The 14055-nt window shown below is 36.8% G+C and overlaps 1 protein-coding gene across 4 annotated transcripts in view; it reads left to right on the top strand.

Annotated features, from left to right (window-relative positions):
* The window catches only part of GABRB2 (gamma-aminobutyric acid type A receptor subunit beta2), a 267825-nt gene that overhangs the window by 139534 nt on the left and 114236 nt on the right, over positions 1-14055 (top strand). For all 4 annotated transcript variants that reach the window (XM_070465737.1, XM_070465736.1, XM_020903345.2 and 1 more), the window contains exon 6: positions 1344-1426. In XM_070465737.1, the coding sequence (XP_070321838.1) occupies positions 1344-1426 (83 nt within the window). The remainder of the gene's footprint in view (positions 1-1343; positions 1427-14055) is intronic.

Raw genomic sequence — 14055 nt, 5'->3', positions numbered from 1 at the left:
TGGACTACTTGTCTAAGTCGTGCTCAAGAGCTTTTCTTTTTTTTTTTTTGGCCATGAAGCATGTGGGATCCTAGCTCCCCAACAGGGGATCGATTCTGTACCTCTGCATAGGAAGGCAGATTCATAAGCACTGGGCCCTCAGGGACCCCAGTGCCTGAGACCGTTTAATGGAAAAGGTCTAGCTGTGGATTGTTTCTCTCAAGCTGGGGCTGCGTTTATTTCTCTGTTTGCAGCGCAAGTGCAGTGCCTCTCATGCTAGAGTATGCCAAAGTTCAGCAACTTTAACACCAGTTTTTCCTCTTGGTTTTGTTCACCAGGTGTACTCTTCTCTATTCTTTACATAAGTTATTATATTACTTCATCTGGAAACTGTTAAGTAATTATTATCGTTATTAAAATGCCCCCTTTTTACAGACAAAGAAGCTAAGGTTGGTTAGGAGATATTGACCATCTTGACGTATATCACAGTTTTAATGAGGCAGAATTAGGATTCATACCTTTGTCTGTTGTGTTTTAAAGTGTGCTTTTTCATAACATTATGCTGCCTTATTGATCAGAAATCATACTGATAAAGCACTTAGGACTGTATGTTTTTTGGCTCTTTCTAGTATGTCTTCTATTAGTGAAAAGGGAGGTTAGTTAAAATGATGACAGAGAATGATGACAGAGAAATATAAAGACACTGGAGACATATACATCTTTCCCTGATAAATTATAAAGGTACCGTGTGTTTTAAATGAATAATCCTGCCAACCAATAGGAGGAACTCTCTAAAGGGCTATGAGAAAGGTTGTTCAGGACAGAGCAAATTAGGTGACAGATGAAAGACTTATTGTGTGTTATACTAACACACTTGCAAAGCATTGCACTCTGTATAGAAAGGTCAAAAATGGTGGACCAAAGCTGAGATTGTTGGGAAATTTGATTGTAAGAACTTGAGAAAAGGAGAAAACAAACATGAGTGGAAGACTGAGAGCCACATTGATTTTCTCAATCACCTGTCCTGCTTGTAAAATAGAGTCCTGGGATGGCCCCATTCCATCCCAAGAGCTTCTGGAGAAGAGAAACTGTCTGTTTAAAAAATGCTTCCAGGTGATTTGGGGTACCAGGTAGGTAATGGACCAAACCTTGGGAGAATACTGATTTAGTACACTCTGTTTAATTTACAAAGCATCATGAGGCTCATCAAGGAAAATGATTATCCAAAGTTGTATCACTCTTTTTGTTAGAGATTAGGCTAAATCAGGCTCCTTGAGACCCAGTGCTGTCTTCTTTGAGACTTAATTTTTCCAGCTCAGTCATGGATCAGCTAACTGCATATATCATTGACATTTCTTTTCTAGGATTACAACCACAGCTGCCTGCATGATGGACCTGAGGCGATACCCACTGGATGAACAAAACTGCACCTTGGAAATTGAAAGCTGTAAGTTTTTTTGAGAATCCAGCTAGACTGCACTTGGGTTTAAGGTTCTCCTTGGGCATGATCTCCTACCCTCTTTCATGTTCAGACCAGAGTCTTGCAAAGTTTGTGCTAGCATGCCAGATTTGGTGGAGGGAGGCACTGCCAGTGTCGTCCTTCCATGATGCTGCCACCCTCGTCATCTCATCCTTAAATTCCAGGAGAGAAGTGCAGGGAAGCAGTAATCTAGCAATTAAAGGGAAATGCTAAGAGTCTGAAAGGAGACTAATGGTTATTTCGGGCATTTATTATATGGAATTGGTGCAGAGAGCTGCAACAGGGAAAATAGATGGAGATGGCAGGGTGATACAAGATGCCCTAATTGTCTTTGCCTTTTACAAACATTATCTCTGCAAGTACAGAGTAAAGATGGCCTCTGAATTAGTTAACGTATTCATACATTGTGACTCGGTGGGTTGTTTTCTCTTTCGAGAAACTATTTTCAGTGTCTAAAATGTATTTTATATTCTTGCTGAAGGCTTAATGATGAGCAAGTTTGATGCATGTGTGTATTCTGTTTCCTGTGCTGACCTGTTTAGAGTGTTGGTGCTTTTTCTAGGCCACAGTTTCAGCATCCTTCTTGACAATTCAGCTACCTACACTTTTGTGTAGGCTAAAACATTGATTTCATAACCCATTACCATTTCAGAGGTCACACAGTGAGGCCATTTAAGGTAGAGTAGGACTTTGAATCTTTTTTTTCTCTGCCAATTTTTTGTGTTGGTTTTATATTTCATTCTGTCAAACAATTGGAAGCTGATGATTTTATATCCAGCATTCTAAATAATGAGTAGCTTGACTGCTTTCCTTATACCCTCTGCCTTTCGGAGGAACTCAAGCCTTGGCAAGCTGTGAAACTCTAAATCACTGCTTTGAGCAGAAATACAGCATTTATGACACATTCCTGGTATTTTTGCCCATTTCAAAAAATAACTTCGAGGGATAATTAAATTTACATGTACTTTTTGAAAGCCTGATTTCATACTTGCATTTCCAAATCATCATTGTTTTCACATTAGATCTTTGCTACAAGAAGCTATTTAATGAAATTGGTCTCTGGGATTTTGATTGTTTGTTACGTAGATATCTTTCAAATGGCATTGTATTTTCATAACTTATGATACAGTTTAGAGAATAGTGTTCCTCAAAGTTCTGATTCTTTGGTTGCTTCAAATAGTTGATGTAAGGATAATTTGAAAAAAGTTTGTTGTTTTGTACTAATGAATTTTTGTGGTAAGAGCATTTTTTTGTGGTAGAATTTGACTGATATTTTAAATAATCATAATTGTACATGATTAAAGCATTTGTACTGGTATTATTTCATTTAAGCCTTTCACAACCCTCATAGGTAAGTAAACAAGGTCTTTTTATTTTAAAAAATACTGATGATGCCTAATAAATAACACAATCAACACCCAAGTGTTCCATGTCATATAGTTCTGACATGAATATTTAAAATTAACATGATAGATAATTCCTTAGACTTCTAGAAGTTTAAGTTTTATAGAGAGGCTTTTATCTATCTTATTTCAGTTCACAATTACCCTGATAAATGATAGAGATTTTTTCAACTTTTCTGAGAAATAATTGACATATTGTCAATTGATATAATTGACGTATGACATTATGTGAGCTTAAGATGCACCATGTAATGATTTGTTATGTGTATATATTACAAAATGATCACTACTGTGAGATTATTTAAAACATTCATTGCTTCAAATAGTTATGAAGTGTGTGTGAAGAACTTCTAATATTTACTCTCTTAGCAATTTTAAGTACATAGTACAGCCTTATTAGCTATAGTCACCATTCTGTAGATTAGATACTCTGATCTTATTCACCTTATAGCTGAAAGTTTGTACCTTTTAACTGTTTCTATGAGTTCTTTTTAGATTTCCACATGTAAGTAAGATCATACAAAATTGGTCTTTCTTTCTCTGACTTACTTCCCTTAACCTAATGCCCTCATGGTTCATTCATATTGTCACAAGCGGCAGGATTTCCTTTTCATAGAAGAATACTATTCCATTGTGTATGTGTGTGTCACCTTTTCTTTATCCATTCATCCCAACAGTAGACATTTAGGTTGACTCCATGTCTGGGCTGTTGCACAGAATGCTGTAATGAACCTGGGCATGTAGGAACCTCTCAGCAATAGTGCCTTAATTTCTTTTGAATGTGTATCCAGAAGCAGGATTACTGGATCATATGGTAGGTCTGCTTTTAATTTTTTGAGAAACTCCCATGCTGTTTTCCATAGTGACTATACGAATTTGTATTCTCATTAGTGTACAAGATTCCCTGTCCTTCACATTCTAGCTAGCAAGCACTTATCTCTTATCTTTTTTTATGATGATTATTCTGGCAGGTGCGAGGTAGTTATTCATTGTGGTTTTGATTTGCATTTCCATGGTATAAATTATTTTGCATGGGTTTTCCAGTTTTCCCAACACCTTTTTTTGACTGAGACTTTTCTCTATTGATTGTTCTTAACTCCCTTGTCAGATATTAGCTGTCCATAAATATGAGGGTTTATTTCTGGACTCTCAATTCTGTTCCATTGGTCTATGTGTGTTTTTATGACAGACCCATTCTGTTTCGATTACTATAGCTTAATAGTATAGTTTAAAATCAGGAGTATGATATCTTCAGTTTTATTATTCTTATTCAAGATTGCTTTAGCTACTCAGGATCTTCTGTCATTCCATACAAATTTTAGGATTGTTTGTTCCATTTCTGTAAAAACTTCAGTGGAATTTTGGTAAGTGTTGCTTTGAACCTATAGATGCTTTGGGTAGTGGACATTTTAACAATTCTGACTCATGAACATAGAATATCTTTCCATTTATTTGCATCTTCTTAGTTTCTTTCTTCAGTATCTATCTTACAGATTTCATTATACAGATTTTTAATGTCCTTGATTAAACATTCTATATTTCTAAGTATTGTGTTGTTTTTGATGCTATTGCGAATAGGATTGTTTTCTTTATTTCATTTTCTGATAGTTCATTGTTAGTGTGTAAAATTGCAACTGATTTTTGTATGTTAATTTTGTGTACTGCAGCTTTTTTGAATTTGTTTTCTTGCAGCTTTTTGGAAATCTCTAAGGTTTTCTATGTGAAAGATCATATCACCTGCAAATAGAGACATTTTTTTCTTCTTGCTAATTTTGATATCTTTTATTTCTTTTTCTCTTTCTTGATTGCTATGACTGGGACTTCTAGTACTGTATTGAATAGGAGTGGTGAGAGTGGACCCCTTATTTCTGATCTTAGAGGAAAAGCTTTCATCCTTTCATCCTTGAGTATGATATGAACTGTGAGCTTGTTGTATAATGGCCTTTATTATGTTGAAATACATCCCTTCTAACCTAATTTGACAAAGGTTTTTATCATGAAAAAAAAGTTGATGTTTTTTCAAATGCTTTTTCTGTATCTGTTGAGTTAATCATATGATTTTTATCTTTCATTTTGATTTGCATATGCTGAAACATCCTTGCATCCCAGAGACGAATCCTACTTGTTTATGGTGTATGATTTTTCCAGTGGGCTGTTGAATTTTGTTTACTATTATTCTGTTGAAGATTTTTGCATCTATACATGTCAAGGGTATTAGCCTGTAGTTTTCTTTTCTTGCAGTATCCTTGTCTAGCATTGGTGTCAGGGTAATCCTGGCCCTGTAAAATAAGTTTGGGAGCATTCCTTCTCTTTAATTTTTTGGAGGGGTTTGAGAATAATTGACATTAATTCTTCTTTAAATGCTTGGTAAAATTCACCAGTGAAAACATTTGCTTCTGGGCTTTTGTTGGGAAGTTTTTCAATGCTGATTTGATCTTCTCACTAATAATTGGTTTGTTTTTATTTTCTATTTCTTCATGATTCAGTCTTAGTAAACTGTATGTTTCTAGTAATGTATCCATTTCTTCTAGGTTATTTAACTTACTGGCAAGGTTGAACTTACTGGCATACAATTGTTCATAGTAGTCTCATCAACCTTTGTATTTTTTGGTATTAGCTGAAATGTCTTCTCTTTCATTAATCATTTTGTTTATTTTTGCCCTTCCTCTTTTTTTCTGGGTTAGTCTAGTTAACAGTTGTCAATTTTTTAATCTTTTCAAATACCCAGCTCTTAATCTTGCTAGTCTTTTCATTTATAGTTGTTTTCTTTTCATTGGTATCCTATTCTCTATAGTGCCAACTTTGAGCCTAGATTTTTCTTCTTTTCCTGGTTCTTCAAGGTAGTTTATTGGAAGAACTTTATTTTTTTTTAATTCATACATGTGTTTATAGCTGCGAACTTTCCTCTTGGAATTGTTTTTGTTGCATTCCGTAAGTTTGTTATGTTGTGTTTCTATTTCGTTTACTTCGAGAACTGTTTTATTTCTCTTTTGGTTTGTTATTTGATAAATCAGTTGTTTAGGATTGAGTTGTTTTATTTTCATGTGTGTGTGAGTTTTCTGTTACTGATTTCTAATTTCATACCATTGTGGTCGAAAAAGATATTTAATATAATTTCTATCTTATTGAACTTGTTACACTTGTTTTATGACCTAGCATATAATCTATATTAGAAAGTGTTCTGTGCATGCTTTAGAGGAAGCTATAATCTGTTGCTTTCAGGTGGACTGTCCTATATGTCTGTTAGGTCCATCTGTTCTATAGTATTGTTCAAAACTACTCTTGCGTTATTGATTCTCGGTCTGGACAATCTCTCCATTGTTAACGGTGGAAAATCAAAGTCCCCAGCTATTAATGTGTTCCTATTATTTTTCCTTTTAATTTTGTTAGTATTTCCTTTATATATTAAGGTGCTGTGATGTTGCATGTATATTTACAGTTGCTATATCCCCTTGATAAATTGACACCTTTATCATTATATAATAATCTTCTTTGTCTCCTGTGAGCATTTTAATTTAAAGTCTATAATGGATGTATTAATATTTCTGTCTTTACAACTACAGAAAGACACTAGAGGAAGTGAAGTGATTTGCCCCAGTTTATGCACCTAATGATTGGCACAATTAATCTGTAGTGATGTGGCAACTAGATTTTGTATGAAGTAGATTAACAGGAAGATACCTATTTTAAAAACTGAGCAAATAGTCTATCCTTAAGAAAAATTGGAGTGCATTCATATTTCGTCAGATAGCAAATCATTGCTATAGAGAATAAGACATAATGTTTTATTAGTAATTTACAAGATGTTATTATAAGTAGGTAGTTAAGCAGTCTTATTGAAACAGGTTTAGGATCCTGTCTCTTAAACAACTAACTTTGAAGTTGATGCCTGACATTTCACCTCATTTATTATTTCTTTCTGTTAAGCAAACTCTAGATACTCATCTGCTCTCTCTCTCCCCACTCCCCTTCTCCTTACTTCTCTTCCTTCTTCTCTCAAATGCTAATGAGCCTATTAGTTGCATTACTAAATCACGATCACCTGTCTCCATATCAATAATTAATATATTGGTTCCATTCCAGAGAGAAGGATATAACTTGATTCTGGGAGGCTTGGAGTAGGAGCATATTAGGATTAAGTCTATTGTTAATGCATTCATGCTTGTTTCCACTCAATAATTTCTTCATTAAGTATTAATTGAGCACTAATTATTTACCAGGTATTATTGTAATAAGCTCGTGAGACATATTGGTGAACAAACAAGACAGTATCTCTGTTTCCCTTTATTATGATGAGGAAGATAAATATTGTTTAAATATGTATGCAAATATAAAAACCACTTTAGTGAAAAGTGATACCAAGCTGAAATATTTAGTTCTTTAAGATAAAGGAAGATTAAGGCAAGCCCTGGAATAAAGTGCTGAGGAATCTAGAAGGTCAGGATAGTCTGTGCTTACTTTACAACTTTTCTTAAATTTAGAGGGATGGAGAAGCTCTGTAGAACAAATTGGATTTGCTGAACTAAATGGGACCTAATAATAATTATCACCATGTAGGCAATGAAACTTATCTGTCAAATAAAAAGGAGAAATCCATCTCCAGGTGTTTAGATTTTGGATCCAGGTCATGCTATGTGCTGGTCAGTATTTCAGTAGATATATATATAGAATTAAGAACTTAGAGAAAAAAGAGAACATTGTGTTTCTCCACACCTAAAGTGAAAATTAGTGACACCTTATGTCAGTAGGTTTAAAATACCTCCTGTTATGGAGGAAAGGGTGATCAGATAGGGTTTTGAGCTCTTGGGGGATGGTGAATGAGAGGACATTCACTGAATCTAAGTGCCGTCTGGTACGGTTCTTCAAACTCATGAATCAGGGCACTTAACTTTTTTTAAGCCATGGTTTCTCATCTGTATAATATTTTGATACCTTGTTGTGATGAAATAATCAAAACGGAGATCTTTGTTTAGTCCTGGTTTTTCCATCAGTAGCAGCTGTTCTCATTATAGCATCATTATTATCATTATTAAATTATGCCTGGAATATTATGCTCAATTAGAGGCACAGCATTTTAAGAAGGATATTTAGCAACCGGAAAACCAAATATGAGTGACACATAAACCATGGAGTTTGAAGAACCAGTAGCAGAAAAAAGTAAAGGAGAGGCCTATTTCCCTTGAAGAAGGGAAGCTAGGAGAGAACAGATAGCAGTGTTTACACAGATAACTATTTTCTAGTCACCACAGACTGTCCTCTTAAAAGAGCAAACTATGTCTGCCCTAAGGGCAAAACTAGACTAATGGTAAAAGATGCCAAAAGGCAATTTTTTTTTTACTGAAATGTGTGTGTGTGTGTATAAGAAGTTCATAACAATTGCAGCTGATAAAAAAATCTGGTAGGTTGCCATGTGCTGTAAAACCATTTTCTAGGAAAGAAGGAATTCTTGCATTGGGCAAGTGGTGGGATTAGATGATTTCGAAAGAACTCTGGGTTGATGTTTGCTTGTCATCAGCAAAAATATGCAGGGCTTTAGTTAAAGGACAATTAGGACATCACTGGTTTATGTGAAGATGCAGATCCCACATGCATATACTTTTGGGAGCAGTGCTGTTTAGGAAAGATGAAAATCACATCCCTGCTAAGATTTTAAGTAAAATGATGTGTGTGTCTTGTTGATAGTCTGTTGCCATGTTATTTCTTTTCTTAGATTTTCCTCACAAGAATACATTTTACAGTTGTGTCTGAGAGCAATAAGTCTAAGACCCCCACATTTTCCATCTTTAGAATAAATCTAGAGCCCCCTTGGGGCTTTTGATCAATCTTATTAATGCTCTAAGAAGCATCACACAGAAGACAATATACATGAGCATGTATCTGTGTCTGTGCAGATAGTGGTGTTAAATAATGAAGCTAACAAGTATTTTAGGTGATCTTCAAATTATTTCAAATTAAAAAGATATTCTTGTGACATTCCAGTGAGGCTGTCAAAATTTTTTTCAAGGGGAAAACAAAGAACGTTACAAATGCTCCATGGTGTCATTGAATACAAATTTAATTTGAATTACTGTCCTATTTTTGTATTTTCTTGAATTTCATCTTGTGCTGTGGAAGTGCAGGGTTTTTCTTCCAGTCCTTATGGTGTGGAGTTACTTTGGTAGATGAGAACTTCATCTAACAATTATCAGTTCCATGTGACCACAGAAAAGTACCAGGATGTGTATATAGACTCTGACACATTATGCAGATATTATCATGACCTTCATGTATATCTGGACTTTAAGGCTTCTGCCCTTCCAATTCTTCTGCCATTAGAAGAGTAGTGACTTGGATATTAAGATGCATTTGTTTTCCAAATTTATTTTATTGAAGTATAGTTGATTTAAAATGTATTAACTTCTGCTCTATAGCAAAGTGCTTCAGTAATACATATATATATATATTTTTTTTTTTCTTATTCTTTTGCATTATGGTTTGTTACAGGATATTGAATAGAGTTCCCATGTTATACAGTAGGATTCTGTTTATCAATTCTGTATATAATATTTTGCCTCTGCTTATCTGAAAGTCCCAATCCATCCCTCCCCTACCTGCCTACCTCTTGACAACCACAAGTCTGTTGACTGCCTGTGAGTCTGTTTCTGTTTCACCGATAAGTTTATTTGTGCCATACTTTAGTCTCCATGTATAAGTGATATGATGTTGTGTTCATCTTTCTCTTTCTGACTTACTTCATTTAGTATTATAGACTCTAGGTCCATCTATACAGCTGCAAATGACATTATTTAATTCCTTATGGTCGAGTAATATTCCATTGTATATATGTGGCATATCTTCTTTACCCATTCCTCTGTTGATGGACATTTAAACTTCCAGTTGATGGAAGAGAGTTTTGTTAACACTTGTTTTATGTTCATGGTGACATCTTGTGCAACTTGCAAGTGATATGGGCATTTTTCCTAGTGGAAAATGAATTAATTAAAAGCAAAAAGAACTTAATACTTAAGGAATATTAGAAGTATTGTACAGATTATAGGTCAGCCTTTGAGCCAGCATTACAACCTTTCAGGATATCTGTTTTGTAAGATATCAGTATCTGGCAAATGACTATTTTTCTTCTCTTAAATACAATCAGTTGTAAGATTCACTGTTACATTAATAAGAATGCTAAAATTCTACATTGAATGTATTCACCTCTTGGTATTATATACTGACTTCTAAACTTCTAAAATATAAAAGGAACATCAAGTGAATTAGAATTGAAGAAGTATAAGAAATATCTTCCCCTAATTGCAAAGGAATACATTATTTTATTATTCCTAAGTAGACAAACCAAAAAGGAGCAAAATTCAATGTTATCACATTAGTATCTGTCAGTCTCACTGGTGAAAATCTACCTGCTTGGTTCATTTTCCTAAGCACACTGTTAGACTGTTTTTCCTTGGCATATAGTGTAAAGCAGTTTATGAGTATGTGTGTGCGTACATAGTGAGCTTCTCTAGTGGCCCAGCGATAAAAATATATGCCTGCCAATACCTGCCAACATAGGAGACTTGGGTTTGATCTGTGGGTAAGGATGATCCTCTGGGGATATGGAAATGGCAACCCACTCCTGTATTTTTGCCTGAAAAATCCCGTGGACAGGGGAGCTTGGCGGGCTATGATCCAGTGGAGTTGCAGAGTCGTATGTGACTTAGTGAGGAAACGACAGCAATAACGATGTGTACTTTAGCACCTGCTGGCCCACAGGGCAGAGTGTGGGTAGACTGTATTACCCTGGCAGTGGTCAAGACTGCCACATGAATCAACAGGTACCTTTGTAATGCAGAGTTTTCAGATACAGAAAATTGAAGCAGAAACATTTTAGCAGTAGACACAATGCCTTATTAGATTCTTGCTCTGTAATATTGAAAGGACATCAGTATAAATAATACATGAATTCCCTGGCTTCCATACCTCAACTGTATTAACCTGACTTACTAATTAAATGAGCTCAGAGCCCAAGAGCTGCTCACCCCTCTGACCATGCACAGCTGTGAGCTGAGGCATGCATTGGCCCAGGCTCAGCTTGAAACTCAAGGAACAGCAAGGAGCAATCACAAGCAAACTGATTCTCATTATGGGTTGGTAAATGTGAAATACTTCCTTAAAAACTAAACAAGTTCCAGAGTCCCTCAGGACATTGAGTGTTGGACAAGACTTTGCTCAGAAACTAACATTGTATAATATCTACCTTCCTGAGAGTCAAGGCCACCTTCTTTAATGTTTCTACTGCTCATTTAGTTCTTGCTTTGAAATTATCCATTAGGGTAGAAAGTACAGTTTCCGGGCGCACTGTATATGATCAATCTTTCTGTGGCGACCTCCTGGAGGGGAGGTGGTAGGGGCACAGACTCGTTAACTTGGTTCCCCTTTAGGCTCAGGAGCTGTGTGTTAGTCACTCAGTTGTGTCCTGCTCTTTGTGACCCCATGGACGATAGCCTGCCAGGCTCCTCTGTCCATGGGATTTTTCAGGCAAGGATACTGGAGTGGGTTGCCATTTCCTTCTCGGGGATCTTCCCAATCCAGGGATCGAAGCCGGGTCTCCTGAATTGCAGGCAAGTGCTTTACCATCGGAGCTACTAGCGAAGCCCATAGGCTCAGGAGAGGTGCCAACAAGGCTGTCATCCTCCAAAAACTGTCTCTCTTTGGCTGAGCTTCATTTTGTACTTGATCCTAATTAAGTGAAAATGCCACATTGGTGACTTTCTTAGCATTTTTAGTGAAGGCTTGAAAGCACTTTGTGAAACCTGATGTGAACATCAGAAGCCAGAGGCATAAATACACCCACAGACTTTCCCTGAACCCTTTCCAGAAGACTCAATGTGGTGTGTGTTTGATAGCTGAAGCCCAGTGAATTGCAGTTCACACTGACTTTTCTCACATCCTCCACCTTGTTCCTTATGCTAGCAGTTGAAGATATGTTCCTTTCAGTAGGCTTTCAACACTGCAAATCAAATGCCTCTCTACTCACAGTAGCCTCCAGAGCCTATCATCTATCCCTTAGCCCATTTCACTGTGGCTGGTACCATGATTATTATATTTATTGTCTTCATGATCACCATCATCTCTAATGGTAACTGCCATTTATTTAATGCTTACTTTTGCCAGGTATGATTTTGTGTATATACAGGCATTAGTGAGTCAGTTCAGTCACTCAGTTGTGTCCAGTTCTTTGAGACACTATGGACTGTAGCATGCCAGGCTTCCCTGTCCATCACCAACTCCTGGAGCTTGCTCAAACTCATGTCCATCAAGTCGGTGATGCCATCCAACCATCTCATCCTCTGTTGTCCCTTTCTCCTCCTGTCTTCAGTCTTGCCCAGCATCAGACATGATCTCCCCCAGATCTCTCATGTAGCAGCTGCTAGTACTATTTCCTCTTTACAAATGAGGACATACATGATGCCTTGGGGAGGTTGTGTAATTTATAAAGGCCACAAAGATAATCAGGTAAAAGTCTAATTGAAGAAAATATAAACTCTCATGTATCTACTTTAAGTGGGAGACTTATTTTACTTATGGAATTCTTGGGAGGAATAAAGAAACAGACTCTAGGCTATGGTTCCCAAAATCACAACTCAGCCTTGCATTGGCAAGGAATCTGCTGCTCCTGCCAGGATAGTGTGACTCCTACTGAGTCAATCTTCATGACCCAAGTAATCACAATGGTGTGATCACTCACCTAGAGCCAGACATCCTGGAATGTGAAGTCCGAGTGGGCCTGAGGAAGCACCTCTATGAACAAAGCTAGTGGAGGTGACGGAATTCCAGTTGAGCTATTTCAAATCCTAAAAGATGATGCTGCGAAAGTGCTGCATGCAATATGCCAGCAAATTTGAAAAACTCAGCAGTGGCCACAGGACTGGAAAAGGTCAGTTTTCATTCCAATCCCAAAGAAAGGCAATGCCAAAGAATGCTCAAACTACTGCACAACTGCACTCATCTCACACGCTAGTAAAGTAATGCTGAAAATTCTTCAAGCCAGGCTTCAGCAATATGTGAACCATGAACTTCCAGATGTTCAAGCTGATTTTAAAGGCAGAGGAACCAGAGATCAAATTGTCAGCATCCTCTGGATCATCAAAAAAGCAAGAGAGTTCCAGAAAAACATCTACTTCTGTTTTATTGACTATACCAAAGCCTTTTACTGTGTGGATCACAGTAAACTGTGGAAAATTCTGAAAGAAATGGGAATACCAGATCACCTGACCTGCCTCTTGAGAAATCTATATGCAGGTCAGGAAGCAAGTTAGAACTGGACATGGAACAACAGACTGGTTCCAAATAGGAAAAGGAGTACATCAAGGCTGTATATTGTCACCCTGCTTATTTAACTTATATGCAGAGTACATCATGAGAAATGCTGGGCTGGATGAAGTCAAGCTGGAATAAGATTGCCGGGAGAAATATCAATAACCTCAGATATGCAGATGACACCACCCTTATGGCAGAAAGTGAAGAAGAACTAAAGAGCCTCTAATGAAAGTGAAAGAGGAAAGTAAAACAGTTGGCTTAAAGCTCAACATCAGAAAACTAAGATCATGGCATCCGATCCCATCACTTCATGGCAAATAGATGGGAAAGCAGTGGAAACAGTGGCAGACTTTATTTCTCTGGGCTCCAAAATCACTGCAGATTGTGACTGCAACCATGAAATTAAAAGATACGTACTCCTTGGAAGAAAAGCTATGACCAACCTAGACAGCATATTAAAAAACAGAAACAAAAATAAATAAATAAATAAATAAAAAATAAAAAGCAGAGACATTACTTTGCCAACAAGGTTCGTCTAGTCAAGGCTATGTTTTTTCCAGTAGTCATGTATGGATGTGAGAGCTGGACTGTAAAGAAAGCTGAGTGCTGAGGAATTAATGCTTTTGAACTGTGGTGTTGGAGAAGACTCTTGACAGTCCATTGGCCAGCAAGGAGATCCAACAAGTCCATCCTAAAGGAGATCAGTCCTGCGTATTCATTGGAAGGACTGATGTTGAAGGTGAAACTCCAATACTTTGGCTACCTCATGCTAAGAGCTGACTCACTGGAAAAGATGCTAGGAGGGATTGAAGGCGGGAGGAGAAGGGAACGACAGAGGATGAGATGGTTAGATGGCATCATCGACTCAGTGGACATGAGTTTGGATAAAGCCTGGGA

Source organism: Odocoileus virginianus, chromosome 3 (assembly GCF_023699985.2).
Source record: "Odocoileus virginianus isolate 20LAN1187 ecotype Illinois chromosome 3, Ovbor_1.2, whole genome shotgun sequence".
NCBI classification, from domain to species: domain Eukaryota; kingdom Metazoa; phylum Chordata; class Mammalia; order Artiodactyla; family Cervidae; genus Odocoileus; species Odocoileus virginianus.
The sequence above is the reverse complement of the archived record's forward strand: the minus strand, read 5'-3'. Positions and strand labels throughout refer to the sequence as shown.